At 41.5% G+C, this 19,500-nt stretch overlaps 2 protein-coding genes across 5 annotated transcripts; both read right to left on the bottom strand.

Moving 5' to 3' along the window:
* Nucleotides 1-880: 880 nt before the first annotated feature.
* apoob (apolipoprotein O, b) lies at nt 881-7,335 on the bottom strand. 2 transcript variants are annotated; one of them, XM_034560588.1, is made up of 9 exons: nt 7,285-7,335; nt 6,833-6,934; nt 5,842-5,964; nt 4,677-4,709; nt 4,355-4,409; nt 4,179-4,274; nt 3,715-3,806; nt 2,401-2,490; nt 881-2,127 (listed from the first exon to the last, which is right to left on the bottom strand). In XM_034560588.1, the coding sequence occupies exons 1-9, from the start codon at nt 7,300-7,302 to the stop codon at nt 2,086-2,088; spliced, it is 651 nt and encodes a 216-aa protein (XP_034416479.1). In that variant the 5' UTR covers nt 7,303-7,335; the 3' UTR covers nt 881-2,085. The 2 variants fall into 2 exon arrangements, with proteins under 2 accessions (XP_034416479.1, XP_034416480.1); XM_034560589.1 differs by having other exon boundaries at nt 6,833-6,907; nt 7,285-7,334.
* An 817-nt stretch (nt 7,336-8,152) lies between these two features.
* klhl15 (kelch-like family member 15) lies at nt 8,153-18,315 on the bottom strand. Of its 3 annotated transcripts, XM_034559719.1 has the most exons (10): nt 18,060-18,315; nt 15,842-15,929; nt 15,035-15,143; nt 14,331-14,469; nt 13,971-14,159; nt 13,638-13,862; nt 13,080-13,241; nt 12,779-12,988; nt 12,517-12,707; nt 8,153-12,362 (listed from the first exon to the last, which is right to left on the bottom strand). In XM_034559719.1, exons 3-10 carry the CDS (start codon nt 15,052-15,054, stop codon nt 11,576-11,578), a joined length of 1,923 nt encoding a protein of 640 aa, XP_034415610.1. In that variant the 5' UTR covers nt 15,055-15,143; nt 15,842-15,929; nt 18,060-18,315; the 3' UTR covers nt 8,153-11,575. The 3 variants fall into 3 exon arrangements, with proteins under 3 accessions (XP_034415610.1, XP_034415609.1, XP_034415611.1); XM_034559718.1 differs by lacking the exon at nt 15,035-15,143; XM_034559720.1 differs by lacking the exons at nt 15,035-15,143; nt 15,842-15,929.
* Nucleotides 18,316-19,500: the final 1,185 nt, after the last annotated feature.

Below are 19,500 nucleotides of genomic sequence, written 5' to 3'. Positions count from 1 at the left end.
AAAAATAAAAAAGACTGGAGAGATTAAAATAAAAAATTGTGTCTGAAGACACTGAAGTCTGTTCTGGAGACTCAACAGTGGACTTAATTCAGGAGGAAGTGCTGCAGGCGGCGGCTTTTAACCACAGGATGTGACCTGGACACATGATCACACACACAGTTATCCAGCTATCTTTGGGCTCAACTCAGCAGGTGGAATAAGAGCTGGTTTCCTGCTCTGTGAATCAGCTGTGAAGTAGAGTTCCATGTCACAAATTATTACCACGCAGGAGTTTTTAACACATTTTTGCTCTGATAAATTCATGCACAGATTTTACATTGAACTTTATTCATCCCAAAATAAATTGTTGCGCTCCAGATGCTCTTATACATAGAAACATTATATGCATAATGTAAATAGAATGGAATAAAAGAGGTAAATGTTAACAGTGAGGTTTTAACATTAATAAATTAAAGTTAAAGTACATTTTTGGGAAGTTCAAGTATGAATATCACAATGTAGAAATACTCTACAAGTAGAAGTCCTGCATTTAGTGTAGAAGTATTATCAGTACAATTCTTAGAGTATCAAAAGTACTGAAGCATCGTTTCACTGCTGCAGGTGGAGCTACATAAATTAAAAAATACCACATTTTATTAAAATAACGGCTCATTTGATGACACATTACAGATTAATATTCTCGGGCTTCCTCCCTCAGTCCAAAAACATGCAGCTCAGGTCAACTGGAGTCTAAGTGTGAATGTGAGCTCCAGCGCCCCCGACCCTGAATAGGATAAGCCTTTTGGTTAATGGAATGTTGTTATTGAACCCATTTATTTATTTATTTATTTATTTTTCTCCCTCCTTATAAAATTAAGAACTGATGAAGAAAAAACATTGCCTCAGTCAGATACCAGATTTAATGACATTGCATTTAAATAAACACAATATATATATTTATATATACACACACACACACACACAGCATTATTAGACAAGAACACACAACATTTAGCTCGTTGACAAACATAATATTTGGCCTTCATTGGAGCGTAATATTAGCATCAAACTGGGGAAATAAATACGTTGACATGTTTAAAAAGAAATAACGAAACAGTGACTGGTGAATTCACCCAAATAACAAAAAAAAGATACTGAACTCAAGATATTACGATTTGTTTATATAATAACCACATTTTTCGATTTCAGCTCGTTTGCATTTTCTATTCCCTTTTTAAAAAAAGCACTTCAATGGCAACAAAAGCAATTTACTCTTTCCAGTAAATATGAAGAAATAAGCCAGTGGCTGGTTAGCTTAGCTTAGCATAAATAATGGAAGTGGGGGGAAACAGCTAGCATGGCCACCTTCCAGCACCTTTAAAGCTCAAGTTCAAGGCTATCGGTTCCCCCCCGTTTTCAGTCTTTGTGCTAAGCTAAGCTAACCAGAGTGATATCGATCTTCTCATCTGATCCTCAGCAAGATTCTAATTTTCTGTGTAAAAAATTAGAGTCTTTCAAATGCATCTCAGAAAAGTTCACGATCCTTTTAAAATGTACACAAATAACAGAAGAAAAAAAATCACTTTCTTTGAATCCTGTCGACAAGTTCTGAAGATATTCTGAGACAAATAAAACCCAAAAATATGTTAAAGAAAATATTCAGTAGCAGCGATAGAAAACTATTAATATTATTTATTGAAGGTCAGAAAAATAATGCCGACATGCAATTGCTTTTAAACAGTTCGAAACACAAATAAAATCACTTTAATATAAAATAAGACAGAACAAAAATAAAGTACATTCTCACATTTGGGAAACTGGAAGCATCAAAATGGTGGCTGGTTAATTTTCTGTCAATTTAAACTCATAACTGAGTATTTGTGAGTTTCGCGGGTTGTCTGTGAAGTTTTGTTGAGACTCAGGAGGAGGAGGAGGAGGAGGAGGAGGAGGAGGAGGAAGGTTCTCCCAAGTGTCTGTTAATATGTGACTTGGTTGTGTGTGAGCAATGCATCTACAGGAGTCGTACAGGTGTGTGTGTGGTGGTGTGGTGTGGTGTGGTGTGGTGTGTGTGTGTGTGTGTGTGTGCGTGTGTGTCTTCTTGCAGTCTCAGCTGTCGGTCGTGTCGTTGCTCTTTGTTCGCTCGTTTTTCTCCAAAAAAAAAAAAAAACACATGTAAATATTATAAATACAGTTTACACATACGCGGATATTTATTCTTTTAGGTGTTTAAAATAGCTGATAGCTTTGCTTTGCTGGAACCATGTTGGGTTTTAAAGTAAGTAAATTCTTTACCGGGAACGCAGCAAAGTGCACGACTGTATATGTATATGTATATATATATATATATATATATATATATATATATATATATATATATATATATATATATATATATATAAATAAAAGTATTTGGAGAATCACCTTCTTTTTGCCGAACGGGGCTTCCTTCCAAAGCGTCTCCACGGTGACGCGGCCCTGCTGAGCCCAGCTGTTCGCAGTATCCCGACTCCCCTGGTGGACACAAGAAAAAATGTTAACCACGCACGCGTTTTTATCTTTCCGTTGGTCTTTGAATGCATCATCTGAGACGAACGCTTTCAGGAAAGCAACTAAAACGAAGCTTCAACTTCATTTAACATCTCGCCCCGATTAAACCGTCTAAAGTAACCAGATACTGAAAAATACATTAAATTCTGAGCTCTTCAGAGGAACTAAGAAGCCATGATTGATTCTCCTGAGGCTAACAGTCACGTGACAACAATTCTGTGAAACATTGACCGAACTTCAGGCTAAAACGTTGGATATAAAGATTCCATTGTTTTCCCATTTTTGTAAAAGAAATCAAAAGATGTTCAACTAGTCTTGATAGTTGTGTTTCCAGAGAGGAGCAGGACTTTTATTTTGAAAAACAAGACCACAGAAAGTAAAATGTGAACGCCCCCTGAAAAATAAAATTTCTTTGAAGTATGCACGAGAATATTAAAATACTTTGTCAATTAAATATTAGACCCACAAACGAACTGGCTTCATAAGTCATCAGTCTCATCTCTGCAGCTCTCATGTGTTCATATCTACACCCTGCACGTCCTCTACATCTGTGTGTGTGTGTGTGTGTGTGTGTGTGTGTGTGTGTGTCTCTCTCTCTGGGTGGAAACACAGTGAATAAAAACAAGATGAAGTCAGGGACACGATTCACAGCCAGGACTTCCTGAAGGAACGCACAACCCTCCCAACAGGAAGCCAGTCGCAGATCAAACACGCCGATACGACGCCGATGTGCGAGACCCGCCTGGAAACTTGTAATCTACCCGACGACGACGACGATGATATCAGATTATAAAGCCGATGTTTGTCACGGTTCCTGCTTTCACAGCTGTTTCCTGTCCTGACTATTTCAGGATGACGACGAAGAAGATTAAATAGAGAGCTCATGACAGAGTTCATCTTTTTTTTTTTTCTCCATCATGTTGTAGTTTTTGCTGACTTATTATTTCTTTTTTTTAAACTTTATTATTGTCTGACAACCCTAACTTGTTTTCAATCTGTGTAGAATGTTATTAATATATCCAAATTAAAAAAAGAAAAGAATACAGACTAACACGGACGAATATAACCAAAAGCAAACGGTTAAATTAAATAAAAGCAGTCGCACAAAATGCTAAACTGAAGATAGAAATGAAGGAATTAAAAACGTATTAGAAATATTTCAGGTATCAGGACAGCAGCAATACACACCTTCAGCAACGAGGCGGCCTGCTGAGGGTAAAACATGGAGGCGCTCAGCGCCATCAGTCCAACTGGAAACAAAAGCTGCTTCACCCGGGAGCCTGAAGGAGAAGGACGTCTTTAAAAATAATAAATATATATATATATATATATAAAAATAAAAACTCTTGGTTATACTATTTACCATTCATGTAATTTACTTCCAGTGTAATTATTTGAATTTTGTATTTTTAGTACAACCTTCTTGCAATAAGAAAATCTTTCCCATTGTGTTTTTATGTAAATAGGAGGACGTGAGGAAAAAGAAACAAATAAAAAAGGTACATTTAGAAAACAAAAAGGCCTTTTAAATCTGTGAATAATGGACGTTTGGACAAATACTCAATTATAGCACTTTATTCAAGGGTCGAGCTGACTTTTATTGTCTCCTGTAAGAAGAAATAACCGTGAATTAAAAGGACAAAGCAGGTCACCTTTAGCCAAATAAAGTCCCAGGAAGCCAGAGAAGCCCACCGCCGCCACACTGGGATAGAGGTCAGCAGGGGGGTCACTGAGGAACTGGTACGCATCTGGAAAAAAAAATAAAATAAAGTGTGGGTGGGGGGGTGGGGAATCAGTGTTTACGGCTTATTTAGCAAACTGTCCTCACCTGTGACGGTCGTTACACAGGTGTTGATCGTTGGCTCCATGGTCCTGTACACTCTCTGAGGTCCAAAGATCAAAGTGTGTATATATTTATTTATTTTTGAGTTGTATGTAATAATATCAAAAAGCTTTGCCTTTCCAAAATAAAAATAAAAGTTACTCACACAAAACTATGTCATTAAAATAGTAAAATATTGTGCTACCTGCAGATATTTCAAAATACGAATATAAGACGAATACATTGAGGTTGTTACAACCGTTCGATGATGTAAATAGTTTTTAAACAACAAATGAACCTAAAATAATCATTTTTAAACGTGACCAACCTCAACTTTCTCCACTGCAGCTTGGCCCGTTTCCTGCAACAACAAAAAGACATAAAATTAAAAGTTAATTACAGAGTTGATTACGCGTCTTAACTTTTGCCCCCAAAACAGAAAGAAACACTGTGGTTTTTTTTTCTTCTTCTGTGGTCAGAAGGTCAAACATTCGATTTGGCCTCCACGTCTCATAGGGTCCATTGGACCTGGAGGTGTCTGATGCCTGGTGAGCCGGCCTCCCGCGTTGGCCCTGCTGATGCCCCGCCCCCTCCTCTCTACCTCCTTCTGTTTCATGGATTGGAGTTCCATTCATACATTGTCATATTCATGTAATGTGTTTATGTAACTTTGTAACTCTGTTCATTCTGTACACATGACATCTATTGCATCTGTCCATCCGGGGAGAGGGATCCTCCTCTGTTGCTCTCCTGAAGGTTTCTTCCCTTTTTTCCCTGTGAAAGGTTATTTTTGGGGAGTTTTTCCTGATTCGATGTGAGGTCAAAGGTCAGGGATGTCGTATGTGTACAGATTGTAAAGCCCTCTGGGGGCAAATTTGTAATTTGTGATATTGGGCTATACAAAATAAACTGAATTGAATTGAATTGAATTTTTATGTGTTATGTTTCCTCGGGTGGAGTTCAGTAGTAAAAATATCTTTCCTGTCGGTGTGAATCTGATGAAAACCAGTGAAATCCTTGAGGACCAGAGAAGAACAGGAAGTCATAGCAGCTGAGCAGGAACAGTGACATCGCCCGTCAGGAGGAGTTTGTTTTTCTTTACTACAAAATCTATGTTGATCGTTTGACGGCGTGAACCCAAATTAAAGTTACTAAGAGGAACTTTCATGTAGTTTTGGTTCTGGCACCCCCTGTGGACTAAAGTGGTAGTACCTCTGAGCACCAGGGTCCCTTTAGAAATCCTCTCATTTTATTGCAGCAGGGTCTGACAGGCTGCCCGTCTCAATCCTGGTTCTGGTTCTCAAGTGCCCCCCCCCCCTCTCCCTCTCTTTCCTCCAGCGGGTCCAAGCAACACATCTGGACTAAACTGAGACTGGTCCAGAACCAGTTCAAAGCTCCTCACAGTGACTTTTAAGAGTTGCAAAACCGCGCTTGTACACGCAGCCACGAGGCGCCGACCCTTTGGAGACCGGAGGCGTTGGACGTGAACACACCTGGCACCGGGTCGTGTACGGTTCCGCCAGATTCCTCAGCGACGCGACGCTCTGCTCCAGCGGCCCGGCCTCCGGCTCCACGTGCCGAGGCTCCACCTCAGGCCTGGTGTACAGCGAGGGCAACTGGAACAAAGAAACCACTCGCTGTCAACAGAATGATCCCAACTGGGTCCTTTCAGACCTCCCAGTTCACGTTGTGGATTTTCTCAAAGGAATTAAAAGTCCTCAAAATGTTTGTACGTGTGTTTTCTTGAAAGAAACCTTAAGGATCCATTGCAACATGTAAATAAATAGTTATTATAAATTAATAATCCCATGAATTAAATAGAGGTGTCGATTGATTTATTGATCACAGTTTGTAGTCTGGTATTGATTTAACCTTTTACACACTGCGAGATGCATCAACAACAAACAAAGATGAACTCAGAGCGAGAGTGATGCCGACGCCGCCCGTGTTTGTTTTTTTTGTTTTTTAAAAATTGGATCAATTGCAGGGTTTTCAAACAAGAACACTAATTTAGTCAAGTTTTCCAAACAGTATATATGAACCGATAGGATTTACTTTAGCTAAATAGAATTAACAGAATATTGTACATACCACAATATTAATAAAACACACTATTGTGCCTTCTCCTTTAGTGAATACACGTTATTTTATACCACATATTCATCCCTTTTTCATGTTTATTCAAAACACTGCAAACATATGAACTTTTAGAATATGATTAATTTCTGTAGGTTGAACAATACATATATATATATAAAAAAGGAGTTAAAAAACAAAATACACAGTAACAGTAATATTAATACAGAAACATCAGATATGACAGTAAAACTTACTGTATAACATTTTACTCTAAGTACTTTCAGTACATTTAGCTGATTAAATACTTAAATTAAGGTTTTGAATGCAGAACTTTAGTACTTTAGCTGAAGTAAAGGAGGACTAGTTTGACATGACCCCCCATCTGTCAGTTATTGATTAACCCACCTCATCGATGCTCAGAGCCGGCTGGGAGATCTTCTTCTTCGCCTCGCTGGCGGCCAGCACGACACACAGCGACACCTGGCGGCAGGCCGGCAGAACACACAGCTGGCAATAAACAAAAGCGGTAGCTAAATGCGGCTGTAATTATTCAGTTAAAAACACTTTAGTTAATCGTTTAGACGCTATCGTGTTTAAATAACACGTGTATTTTTAACGCTGGGTTCAATAAAGAGCAAGAAGGAGCATTCTCTTTATTAACTGACCCCGTTAGCTCCAGCAGCTATCAACGAGGCCAAACACTCATTTAGCAACGTTTCACTCTTTCTGAAAGTGGTTTAATGTCAGCGTGAAGCACCGTAAACACACGCGTCACTGCATGGAGGCTAATTATTAGGAAACAAATCATACTTAAAGTGGTTGAAAAGACGTCAAAGCGTTAAAAAAAAAATAGTTACCAGTTTCGTATATGACATTCTCGTCCAGAAGGAGACTTTCGCTTTTCTACGGAAAGCCGGAGGAGTGGCAAACTCAAGAGCGCATGCGCATTTCTTCATCAAAAACATTAACACTATAATTACTCATATATACATGTATTAATACATACTAAACATATTCCTCCCATATTACAAATATTATTGAAGCCTGTTTGTTGATTTCAATATTTTATTATAATTTATGTTTTGCTTATTCAAGCAACAACAACAACATCCTGTACTAAAAAAGTAAAAGTTTGCATAGAAATACATGTACGAGAACCATAAGTAGAAGTACTCATTATGCAAAGATAACATTAAATATTATACTATTGGGTTATAATTATTGATGCATTCTTACGTTTTACATTTTACATATTGCTGGGTAGCTAAACCTAATTATAATTTATATTATGAGCAAAGTTACAGCAACTAGATAAATGCAGTCGACTGCAAAAGTACAATATTTACCTCCAAATTGTAGTGTAAAGTATATAGTAGCAGAAAATGGAAATACTCAAAATCAAAGTGCCTATATTTATGTAGTTTGTCATAAAAATATATATTTTTAATCTCTTATACGTTTTTATTTTATTTTGACATTAAAACACAAATAATTAATAAAAAAAAGAATCAACACTAAATTATCATTAGAAGCAGCTCTAGTCGTCACAATATTTACAGCTACACGCTTTGATACAAGCTTTATATGTGCAGGGACAATAATAAAAAGGGTTTAATATTCTAACAACTAATTCATTATACAGAATAGTCACAAACAAGAAGAGTCAGAAACACACACACACACACACACACACACACACAGATATAAAATCACTCGGCAGGCATCTGAAAGTTGACCAATATGAACATTTATTTCTGGAAAGAAGTTACAAATCGTTTCCAAAGAGTTTCTACTCAGATTATAAAGTATGTTAATCTGATTTTACTTTCTTTTTCGGATACAGTCGTTGCAGCAAGGTATGTTTTTTGTGTTTTTTTTAAATCCTCTATTCTGTTTTCCTACCGACAGACTGGAGACTGGTGGACTAAAGGACGCTGCGCTATGACTGAATGTGCCATAAATCAGGACAGTAGTACTTTATTGGTTACACGTTTCTTCTTTTAACAGCGACATGAGAGGAAGAGGAGCAGATGAGATGAGGAAGATGAGATGTTCATGAAATCAGCGACACCACAGAGAGGGAAAGAATAAGACTTTTGGGTACGACATCTTTTGAACTTGAAAAACTGTAAAAATAAATAAATTTAAAAAATTGAAAGCAGGAAAAAATAATTTTTGAAGAAAGAAACTCGACTTTATTTACTTTGTGTTCCTCAAACCGAGCGAAACGTTTGTTCAGCAACAGTCACAGAGCTGCAACGATGAGTCGACTCATCAATGAAGTTAATTTATATATTTTAATAAATAACAATCATGTAATCATTGTTTTAGCCATCAAAAACAAACAAAATCTGAGGATTTAAATATTTTCGTTCTTTTGTCGTCATTTACAACAGTTGAGTTTTCGACTGTTTTTAAAAGACGTCACTTGTGGCTTCACCGACTAAACAATAATATAATACTTATTATTTGCAGCTCTGATGCCGTTTAACACCTCCCCCTTTGAAGTTCAACGTGTTCCCAATACAAGACGTCCAGGCTTTGAAGCCCCGCCCCCCCCCTAAAACCACAGCGTCACATGTAAACACCGTAAAGGTCAAGAGGTCGTTTGTGGACGTCACTGAAGCAAAAGACACGAATAAGAAACGAAGAAAACCTGGAAAAGAAACCTCGAGTGTGACGAACATTACATTTTAAATGTGCACCCTTCACAATCTGCTGGGAACCAACATCATTAACCCTTCTGACACCGGGAGGAAGAGCGTCCTCCGAGCATCCAACACGAGCCACGTGCAGAAGACAACGTAAACAAAAACAACAACGATTCACCGTGAAACTGTTGTAATAAATAACCCTAAATAATGATTTTTTTTTTACTGCATAGCTCGGTGGAAGCGACACTTCAGAGAAAAATAACTTAAATAACTTAAAAGCACGCGGCCGACGGACACAACTGCAGCAGTGTGCGCTCTAGCCCTTTTTCACAGTTGGCTTCATGAAATAGAAATAAATAAAAATAAATAAACATCTGGAGAGGACGAGCTCAGAGACGACTGGTTTGGTGGACACACTTTTTTTGCTCTGCTGGTTGATTACGAGCTTAAAGTCAAACACACACACTGAAACTTGGTTTTAAAAAACACGATGAATTTACAGCTCAATAAAAATAAAATAAAAGGGGGCTTCGCGCAGGAAACGGATTTAAGTAAAAGAGTTTTTACTTTTCTCTCGTTTCAATAATGAAATGTAAAAAAAAAAAGGAAACTTGTCGTACGAGTCCAGAAAAAAATACCTCGCAACCTGAACGAGCAAAAAAATAAAATAAGAAAAATAAATAAATGATAAATAATGCAAAAGGTATATTCTGTTCTCTGTATCATCATCATCACTGCCTATTAAAAATGTTAAATATATATATAATATATATATATATATATTATATATATATTATATATATATATATTTCAGTAGTTTTTGGAAAAGTCTCTCCTCCAGCACCCAATGAAAAACCTCCGCTTTGCTTCAGGAAGACGTTATTTATTTATTTTCTAACAGTTTCAGGTCCTTTAAAAAAAAAAAAAGAGGGAAAATTATCAGATTTTCTACCGTCGTCGAGTTACGTACGAGAGAAAACGTGAATTTAGGAACGTGCACGGCTGCATTTTGTCAGTTCAGGTGCGAGAATATTTCAGCGAGTTTACGTTAGTTTATTTATCAGCTCGTATTTCTCGTGTGCAATGCATTCTGGTACATGTAGGCACAGCCTAGAGCTCCACAGAGTGAACTGTGAACTTTAAAAAAATCTTTGGTAACTTTTTTTTTTGTTGTTCCTGTGAATTCAACTCTGTCCACAAAACGGAGGAAGCTTCTTGTTGTTGTTCTTGTTACAACGAGAGTTCACGAATCAGACTCGGAGGAGAAGTTCCTGCACGAGGCCCAACGTTTTCCTAAATATTGTAACGAGCTGCATATTAAAAAAAATAAATAAATGGAGGACGCATTCAGAGTTCATCGAGCCGGAAGGTGCTGAACGTGTGTAACACTGCAGCTGCTTTGAAGTGCTGGTCAAATGTGCCTTTACAGCCACCGTAGGAACCGATAATAACAATAACAACAATCATAATAAAGTGCAGGGAATGTAGATGAGCGTATAGGTAAAGCACTAACAGTGACCAGACGGATTCAGAGCTGAGAGAAAAGATATTTTCCTTCCTGTGCACGGTATCGCCAAAATAAAAGCACCCGTCACCACCATGACGTCATCGCTGAATGAATGAATGAATGAATGAATGCCCTCATGTACCGTGTGGTATGTTTGTTCTTTTTTTCCTCTCAGTCTTGCATTCAGCTCTCACTCACTCACACACTCACACACTCAAGACTCTGTAATGTTATATGAACATGAGCACAGTATGGTGGATATCTGGGAGTAAAGAGCAGAGTTAGGACTAAAAGCTGGAACGCACTGGAAGCAGATTTGTGACTTTTGAAGCAGCTTCCAACAACAACGTGGTCAAAGCGTCCGGAGGAGCTGCACTACAGGATATAGTGTGAACAACGTGTTCGTATACTCAATCGCATACTTGCTGTAATATATATCTTAGAGGGCGTTTCTTGTTTGTTTTTTACTCGAGTGACGATACACAGGATGTTTGTTTGCCTTTAAATTAAATAGAGAAACCTGCCAGTCGTTCGACCGGCGCAATAAGACATATTTTTAAAAAGCGTGAATCCGTCGCTTCCAGTGCGTTTCTGCGATAAGCTTGACTGGACAGCCTAAATACAGTAGGTGAGTAGTAGAATAGGAAAACTGACCACAGTCCAAACATAAACCAGCAGAATTTAACCTTTTTTCTTCTTCTTTTTTTTTCTTCTTTTCTTCCTTAAAGGTTTTCTGAGAAAAGCTAATTCTGAAAATGTTCAACGTCTTCACCGCGTTGCGCTTTGACAGGCCGTGTGACACGAGGCCACGTTCTCCCCTCACCTGAAGGCAAGTGCTGGTCTCCACTTTTTTTTTAAAAAGCCCGCACATCAGAAGAGTCCCCACCCTCCTCGCCCTCCCCCACCGGATCTCCCAACGGAGGGAAGAGACTCCAGTCCTTGAACGGCACATTCCCATTTCTATTAAAAAAAGGAGGCTCTCTGGCCTCAGCTGCAGCGTCTGACGTGCTCGAGCACGTACTCTGGGAAGTGCAGGCTGCACACCTGCAGACCGTCCAGTTTGCAAGGCATCCTGGGATACTCATCCTCCTTCCACTTGTTGTCGTCGGGGTCGAAGGTGAGGATGGAGTCACTGTAGTGGCCGTTGTAACACAGGCCGCCCAGCACCATGATCTGCCTGTCCAGCACCGCCACCCCGTGGCCGCTGCGCCCGATGGGCATGGAGGCGAGGATGGTCCACTCGTCCGTGTCCGGGTCGTACACCTCGGTGGACGGGCAGCCCTGGGACTCGAAGGACGCCCGCAGGATCACGCACACGCCTCCGAACACGTACAGCTTCCCGTTGTGGGAGATCATCTTGTGGAAGCAGCGGGCGTAGTTCATTTTGGATTTGTTCTCCCAGCAGCTGGCGTGCGTGCCGGGCAGCGGCGGGCCGCGGCCGGCGCGTGTCCTGTGTGCGTCTGACCCGCCTGAGCTGCCGCCACCACCTCCTCCCGCACCTCCTCCTCCTCCCGCACCTCCTCCCGCCTCCCGCCCTGGATCAAACACGCACACCTGTTTGGAGGTGGAGGAGGAGGTGATGCCGCCGGTGATGTACAGTTTGCCGCTGAGGACCGTCCCCTCGTGACCGTACTTGTTGACGGGGTACGGGTCCACGAACTCCCAGCGGTCCTCCGTGATGTCATAGCGCTCCGTGGAGTAGAAGGTCTCGTCTCGCGTGCGGCCCGCCACGGCGTAGATGAACTTGCCGATGACGCCGACGGCGAACTCCGACCTGCAGACGGACAAAACAACATCAATGTGCGTCGATAGATTAAGAGTCCGATATAATTAGTGGTGATCAGAAAAGTCACGTTTAAAAAAAAAATTAAAAAATCACAGATTGAAATAAGCAAAAACAGAACCCAGAGCTTCTGGGCTCCTCCCACCTGGGCACGGACATGTCGGCCATGCGCAGCCAGGAGTTCTGTCGAGGGTCGTAGCGGTAGACTTTGGAGGAGGCGTGAAACTCCCCGTCGGGCCCCAGCTCCTCGCCGCCCAACAGGAAGGCAAAGTTGTTGACGATTGCGAGGCAGTCCGGTCGCAGCGGCACCTGCGGCCCCTCCAGCTCCCACCACACCTGAGGGATCAAAGGTCAGCTTACAGAACCGGTCAGAAGTCGTGCCGCGTAAAAACAAACCGAGCGGACACCTTTGGGCGCTGCAGCAGGAGGATCTTGCTGTTGACCATGCTGTGACCGATCATCCCCCGGAAGACGGCGGTCTGCGGGCGGACGGAGCGGATGCGGTTGGAGCGCGTGTCCACCAGAGGCTGCTGGTTCACATCGTGGAAGTAGCTGAGCGCCTGGTCCACCTCCTGCCGCAGCTGTCTGGAGTAGCGGTAAAACTCCGACGTCTTCACCTGCGGCGAGGAGGACGTAAAAAAAAATTAAAACAACAACAATGATTTCCGGAGTCAAATATGTGAGAGAAAAATAAAAAGCAGCACCCACCTTCTCAAAGATGTTGGCGGGGGTCATGAGGCAGAAGCGGATGGACTGCACGATGGTGTCCGTGTGCCTCCAGCGCCGCCGGTCGTGTCGCAGCCACGACTGGACGGCTTCGTACAGCTCGATTTCTGGGAAGCGGCTCAGAGCGTCGCTGTTCAGGTACGCCTGAAGAGAGAGAGAGAGAGAGAGAGAGAGAGAGAGAGAGAGAGAGAGAGAGAGAGAGAGAGGGGGGGGGGGGAGACACACAGAGAGAGAGACAGACACACACACACACACAGAGAGAGAGAGAGAGAGAGAGACAGACACACACACACAGAGAGAGAGAGACAGACACACAGAGAGAGAGAGAGAGAGAGACAGACACACAGAGAGAGAGAGATAGAGAGATAGAGACGTTTAAATACAACTTTAGCGTGCTTCTTATTAGAATAAGATAAATTATAAATTACAGCTATTAATAGATGACGGAATTTTTGCGACCCTGAAAGCAGGCAACGAGAAAGTCGAACAATCCAACTCCACAAACTCCCAAACTTCTTTGCATTAAAACAACAACCGGACCTGCAGTCTCTCCAGGCTGAGGTAGGACAGGAAGTCGGGTCGGCTCATGAGGGGGACGAAGTTGTCGAGGAGGAAGTTGTCGAGCTGCTCCTGGACGCCCTCCACGCCCACGCTGAAGTCCTCCAGGAGGCGCATGACCTCAGCGCAGTTCTCCAGGCAGATCTTGGCCAGCAGGAAGGAGCAGCAGAACTCCACCGCCTCCGTCAGCTGGACGTACATGGCCGCCTGCCGGGACAGGAAGTGAAGAGGAGGAGGACGAGAAAAACGGAGGAGGTTATGTTTAAAACGCTGCTTCTGGACCGACGACAACGATGCTGTGAGGAACTGGCGCACCTGGAGGATCTCCTGGACGGTGGGCATGCTGAGCTCCAGCGAGCCGTAGTACATGAAGCGGAGGATGTGGCCGAACCCAGCGGCCGTCAGCCCCTTCATGTGGATCTTGTCCTGGTCCCGCTCCCTCATGTCTGCTGTGAACATGACCCGGAAGTAGTCGCTCTGGGTGGCCAGGAGCGCCTTGTGGGCCTGCAGGAGGATGGACACGGGTTTGTGCAAAAGACTTTTCTACTTCTGCATCTTTGCTTGTTTCCACATGTCACACCGAGTCCTGGTCCCGGGCCACATGCTCAGAATCCTCAAAGCGCTTACGTCTCACATTTCTGTGTGGTAGAAAAGCACATCCTGAAAAACAAATACCTGGAAGTGGTGCTCCTCGATCAGCAGGGTGACGTCCAGCAGCAGACGCTCCTCGTACAGCGCCCGGAAGCCCGACGACACACTCCCGTCGTGCACCTGGGACAGGTACACCTCCACATCTGCCCCCGACATAACACACCTGGAGGCATGACGGAGGGCAAAGTGCAGGAGCAGGAGGGAGGGGGTGGAGTTAGAACAAATATATAAAAAGCTGTACTCAACTCAGATGAACTCAACACCTATATATATATAAATGCTTTCAGCAGAAACAACGCTGCGAGTTTCCCCGAAGGTAAAGAATATATGTGTGTGTGTATAAAGTACATCTGGGTCCAAAGGGGCATTCAAGAGGACGTTTGGCTGCATTAAAAGATCAGCAGTGTACGTGTGTGTGTGTGTGTGTGTGTGTGTGTGTGTGTGTGTGTCACGCTGGGGAAATAACTGGCTCCACTGCAACACAGTGAGGTCGGTAAAAATAAAAGAAAGGAAAGAAATCCTGCAGCAGCATCATCATCATCATCTAATTTCTCCAGCGTGAGATAAAAAGTGAACACACAAAGCGTATATTTAATTTTTACTTAGTTTCTGCAGACAAAAAAAAAGGAGAAAACACATCATCTGCCTCCACAAACCCACAGTCAGTCATTCATAAATGAAAAAAACAAACAAAAAAACACACACACACACACACACAGCACACTCACCTCTGATTGGCCACGGGCATGTCAGAGGGGGTTGTCCGAGCCAATCAGAGGACAGTGCCCCTTGTGTCCGGGAGATGCTAACAATGTCCCTTTTCTGAGCGTCAATCACCTGGACGACAAAGTCAACACAACCGACGCATTAAAGCACGAACGTCTGCAAACTGGAATAAACAAGAGCCGAACAAAAACTTCTTCTGTGCACGTCAAATATCTTTGCACACGTGACTGTGGAACGTCTCCTGCAGACAGGTGTTAAATGCAGGAAAATTCTTTATGGCTATTATTTAAAACTCTTAATGAAGTTAAGGTTAAAAGATTATTACACTTTATTACCTTTTCATCAGTAATAATAACATAACATGACAGGTGTGTAAATATGATCAGTCAGACGGGTTGGAAACAAACCTCCAACTTAAAAACCTTATTTAGAAAAAGTGGTAAACGACGGCCAAATAGCCAACAACCAATTAAACTAACTATTTCCAAAATGGCCGTCTGAGCAGTTAATGAAAAGGAATATAAAAAAAGACTTTCCTGTAGAAATGTGGGTCAAACTTCACAAGATCAACTGTATATTTAAATACTTTACAGCAACAAAACAAGACAGTAATGTAATTGTAATAACACTGACTTTTTATCAATATAGTATTGTTTAAACATGTTTTAAGCTGCTGACTCTGGTCCCAAAAGGTGCACAAAAAGGTGACGCTCAGCTTCATAACATCAGAGCATCGGAGGGAAGACGGAGAGGAACGATGGGGAAGATGGAGGCCGGGTTAAGAGTGACGGGGAGAGGTGGAGTCGTACCTTTTGGAGCCCGGGAGAACAATCACAGGCTTTGGCGGCTGAGCGCTAAGCGGCCGCTCGCATTTCCTGTGTTTATGTTTCCCTGGTTCTAACAGAGGAGACAAGAAGAAGAGCAATGAGGACGATAGGATGATAACTTCATCCTCAGCTTCCCAACTTCTACTTTCAACTGTCCCAGATAGTTATACCACATCTACACGGATAGTTATACCATATATACGCAGATAGTTATACCATATATACACATTTACTGTGTATATATATTGATCGAGTTACTCTTTCTTGTTTATTTCTAGCTGTTGGATTAATAAATGCATCACTGCTAACCTGTAATAGTAATGAATCATAATGAGGATTGACATGGCACACTTTGAACATATGTCACAAGCAAATAAAAAAGTAATCCTTCAATTGTAATCCATTTGTCTTAATAAGAGCGCTATAAATTAATGATCGATCACCCTCCTGACATTTATTTATGATCGTTGACATGTGCAGGTGATGACTTAGCGTTGTGGGCGCTGACGTAATGCGTCATCTCTTCTATAAAAACAAGCTGTTTTTTTTTTAAACACGTGATATATGTTTGTGTAATTTCTCAAATCACAGTTACTGTCCCCTTTTTAATGTATTTATTTCTATCTGTATTTGTTATTCTCTGCGGTTGCACCCCTGGCATGTTAGTTTAAGTGTATTCTGCAGTTTCTTATTCACAATTTATGGGTAATTGTTGAATAAAGAACAAAGAAAATGCATTAATAATGAAAAATCTCACTTTTACTTCTCGTGCAGAGTTATTGAGTTTCAAAGCCTTGACACATACCAGCAACACACAGTAGCCAATAGCAACTAGGATCACACTTCTGCAGGTTGCAATGTGTCTGTTACGCGCTGGTAAAACTTTACATCCGAAGCAACAGACATAATTACTCTCTGGCAGCTTTTACAACTGTTTCTTTGCCCGGGGAAGTTACAAACTAGTGAGCTTAAACTATTTAACAGCACACAAGAGACCGTCAGGACAGTGAATATCAACAAATATCAAAGCAGATAAATCCAACGATAAGACACGCCTTGCTTTTATTGTCCTTGTTCCTCAGTAGATTATTTTAAGCATTCGTCAATCTGCCAAGTATATTTATAATAGTCTGTCAGATGTCAAAACGTAATAAAACAATGCACGTCCCCCATTTCTATCATATTATTCATGCAGTTTAATATCAGGTCACGACAAAAGAAAACCAGCAAATGTTTGACATTTTTGTTTATAAAAACGACAGAAACAATTAACTTTGCCTACCTTGACTAATCGAATAACTGATTTACTGTCTTTGTTTTTAAATCAACAGCCCTATAATCCAAAAGCTTCGCTCACAAGGCAACTATAAAACAAGTATGTGTTAAATAGTTGCACCAGACTACATTTGATTAGATCTCGATTAAGAAAAAAAACATCATCAAATCAATAAATTACAATAGTTTTATTGCACAGTGGTTTTCAGACATAACAGTGGAAAGTTATGTTAGCAAGAGGTGTTCAGGGTCACAGCAGAGCTCAAACTTCCTGCTGTTCTCAGTGATAACAGGCACTTAAAAAGGCTCCTTAAACCAGGGGAAATCTCGGCGCAGTTCTGCACCAGGAAGAGGTGTCTGACCGACTGCCTGACCCGACCCGTGCTCACCTCCCGGGGAAAAGGGGGGCGAGACAACAACAGGTTGACGGGCAGCGGAGGTTCACTCACACTGAACCGTCACTGACAGCAGCCCGGTTGTAAACGGGGGGTTGTTGGGTCACGACAACGAGAGAAGCGGAGAGTAACGCGGTCAGAGAGGCAGGGCGAAGCTAAATGGCTAACGCTAGCTCACCCGGTTACCATGACTAACTTTACATCACGCTGACGTAAAGCAGCCCAACGTTACATTTGAGAAGCCAGTCGCTTTTTTAAAAAGTGTGTTTTAATTGTAAGTTAAAACATGTATATATGCGACAGATTATATTACATGCTACGGCACCAGAGCACCCCCCCACAAAAAAAACAAAGGCTCACACACAACGGGTATGTTATAATTTGCTTTACGGCGAAGCTGGTGACGTTAACTGTCACGATTCTCAGCGGCGGTGACAGGAAGGTGGGGGGGATCCGACCCTGCTAAACCCGGGGGGAACCACTTTATTATTTTTGTTGTAGCTTCATCTACTAAAATCTCGCCGTCTCACCTCGGCGGTGCGAATCCCCACAACCCCTCTTCGACCAGGCAGCACTGGCTCCTTCGGACATGAAGTTGCGGGTTCTATTCCGGAACCGAGAAAGGCGGACGGCAGCGGTGCACTGCCATGTTGTCGTCCGTGCGCCAGACGAAGAGAGACCCCCCCGACTCCGGCTCTAAATTAAACGGGATAACAAACCACAGCGCTTTGCGGACGCCATTTTCTGCACCGGCGTCATTTCCCTTTTGGGCGGAACTCAAGGGCGTTGTGCGGTGCAGCAAGGATCGTGTATTAGGAGGAAGATGTATCACTCGCGACCGTTTTTGTAGTTGTAGTTGTAGTTTTGTCCTGCAAAAGTCCTGCATCGGAATCAGAATCGTTTATTTGCCAAGTACGTTTCACATACAAGGAATGTGACGAGGTGAATGGTGCATAACAATTCACATAATAAAACAATACAAATATTAAAATAATAAACATAGTGCACTAATCGAGAGATGATTTAATGAAAAATATCGTAAACAACAAACATAACAGTATTTTAAAAGTAAAATATGTAAAAATTCCTTTAACGGATATATAATCATACGACTTAAAACCAATAGTATGGGGGAATGTGACTAAGTGTATTTAAGTATAGTACACAGATTTGATGCACTAGTGTTTGAGTATTTGGTTTTCATGCCACTTTATCCACTACAATGTTACTATTGTACGATTATTTGGCAGCTTTACTTAATACATTTTTTCCATTTTAGAATTAAAAAATGTATGGAGTGCTTATATGATGTATTGTAGTAAATTAAACTACCAATCCAGCATTGAAAATTACCGACCAATGGCTCTGGCCAGTATACTTTCTAAAAGTATTAGAATGAATCCTCTTAGATAGGCATGGTGGGGGAAAGTCTTATTAACCATCTGATCTACGCTGACGACTTAGTGGTCCTGTCTCCTTATAAAGCTGGTTTACAGAGTCTGCTCAAGGTATGGGGTGCACTATGATATCAAATTCAACTCTAAAAAGAGTGTTATCATGATAGCTAAAACCAAGGAGGATCAGAAGCTACATTTTCCTTCATTTTTGGGGGGGGGGGGAAATTTGATGATGACGATGTGCAGTGGCAGGATTGCAAACTTTATACACAAGCCAATATGCTGGCACTTAAATTTCACATGTGTATAGAAGATGTTAAAACTGCTCTCTTCAGAGCCTACTGTACTCCTCTCTATACAGCCCACCTGTGGTGTATTGTTTATATGGGGGTCAACAATATATAGTTTTTTAAATAAAGAAATTATGGTGTTTCAGTTGTGTTCAAAAGGTGCAGATTCACTTATTCATTTAATAATATAATCTAATTAAATTATTTCAAACCTACCGACACAACTGCAAACTTGGAACTACAGGATAAAAAAAAAAACAGAACTACAAAACGACACAACCGAA

Source organism: Cyclopterus lumpus, chromosome 20 (genome assembly GCF_009769545.1).
Source record: "Cyclopterus lumpus isolate fCycLum1 chromosome 20, fCycLum1.pri, whole genome shotgun sequence".
In the NCBI taxonomy this organism is placed as follows: Eukaryota; Metazoa; Chordata; class Actinopteri; order Perciformes; family Cyclopteridae; genus Cyclopterus; species Cyclopterus lumpus.
This window is presented reverse-complemented; position numbering and strand designations above follow the sequence as displayed.